This window comes from Octopus bimaculoides, chromosome 17, assembly GCF_001194135.2.
Source record: "Octopus bimaculoides isolate UCB-OBI-ISO-001 chromosome 17, ASM119413v2, whole genome shotgun sequence".
Classification (NCBI taxonomy): Eukaryota; Metazoa; Mollusca; class Cephalopoda; order Octopoda; family Octopodidae; genus Octopus; species Octopus bimaculoides.
Genome location: NC_068997.1, coordinates 29,083,919 through 29,085,024, shown reverse-complemented (window position 1 = coordinate 29,085,024; position 1,106 = coordinate 29,083,919). Strand labels below are relative to the sequence as shown.

General features: G+C 33.5%; 1 protein-coding gene across 1 annotated transcript in view; it reads left to right on the top strand.

Moving 5' to 3' along the window:
• The first annotated feature begins 189 nt into the window (after positions 1–189).
• Positions 190–1,106, top strand: part of LOC106878392 (uncharacterized) — a 2,714-nt gene continuing 1,797 nt past the window's right edge. The window contains exon 1 of the mRNA XM_052973992.1: positions 190–430. Coding sequence (XP_052829952.1) covers positions 417–430 — 14 coding nt within the window. The 5' untranslated portion in view covers positions 190–416. The remainder of the gene's footprint in view (positions 431–1,106) is intronic.

Genomic DNA, 1,106 nt, shown 5'->3' with positions numbered 1-1,106 from the left:
TATATATATATATATATATATGTATATGTGTGTGTGTGTGTATTTATGTATATAGATGTATGTATATAATATATGTATCTATCTCCCTCTCTCTATATATACACACACACACACATATATATATATAGAGAGAGAGAAAGTAATAACGAATGAATGAGAATAACAACGGGAGGGTTAAAAAAGCGCAAAAATAATAGAAGACAAAATGAAACAAAATTGAAGCCAAAGCATTATAAATTATTGTAAGTGGGTAGAAATAAACACTACGCAGTGTAGTAGTACTACGCTAGGGTATCTGTAGAAAATTGAATGTGATTTCGGAATATAACGAGGAAAGATTCGGATCTTGGGAATATTCCGAAAGTCCTCTCCCCACCTCAAGATTTTCCCTACAAATTTCTTTATAATCGTAATGTATGCCGATTGAAAGGTATTTATATAAAATTTCTTTTTAAAAAAAACCCCATTTTCCTAAAAGTTATGAGGGAAAAACTCAGATCTTGTGAATTTCCCGAGGTCCTCTCCCGTTGCTTTGCGCGCATTTTTTTTTTTTTTTTTTTTTTCATATTTGTCTCCTACACATTTTTTACACCTGCTGCACTATTTTTTTCTGATTTTCTTTTTTCGGGTCAAGTTATAAACATTAACCCCATTTTCTTTTCTTTTTTTTTAACTTCATTTGTTTGTTGCTTTATAAAAATATCGGACACTTGTTTGTTTCATTTTGTTGATAGATTTAGCTGCTCTTTCTAGTGAGTCGAATGACCAGTAGAGAATCTCTGGTTTTGTCGAGAGAAGGTGATGTTTACAAAGGTTAGTCAGGAGAGGTTTAATGTTATCTGGTTGCGTTGTTGTTGTTAAACACCAAATATGTCCTGACTGAGCTGAATCTTAGTGTAATAGGTGTAAAACAACTTGCTGAAAACGAATATGAAAAAAATGCGCGGTCGCGAACGGGGTGGGGAGGACTCGGAAAATTCACCTCGTCATTCTCTTGAACATTCCTTTAAATTGTTACGTTATAGAAATAATTATAACCAGTGCGTTGTCCGGGTCAAACCCTTTAGTTTGATCAAAATTCTCCTTCGCTATATCACCAGCTGTTC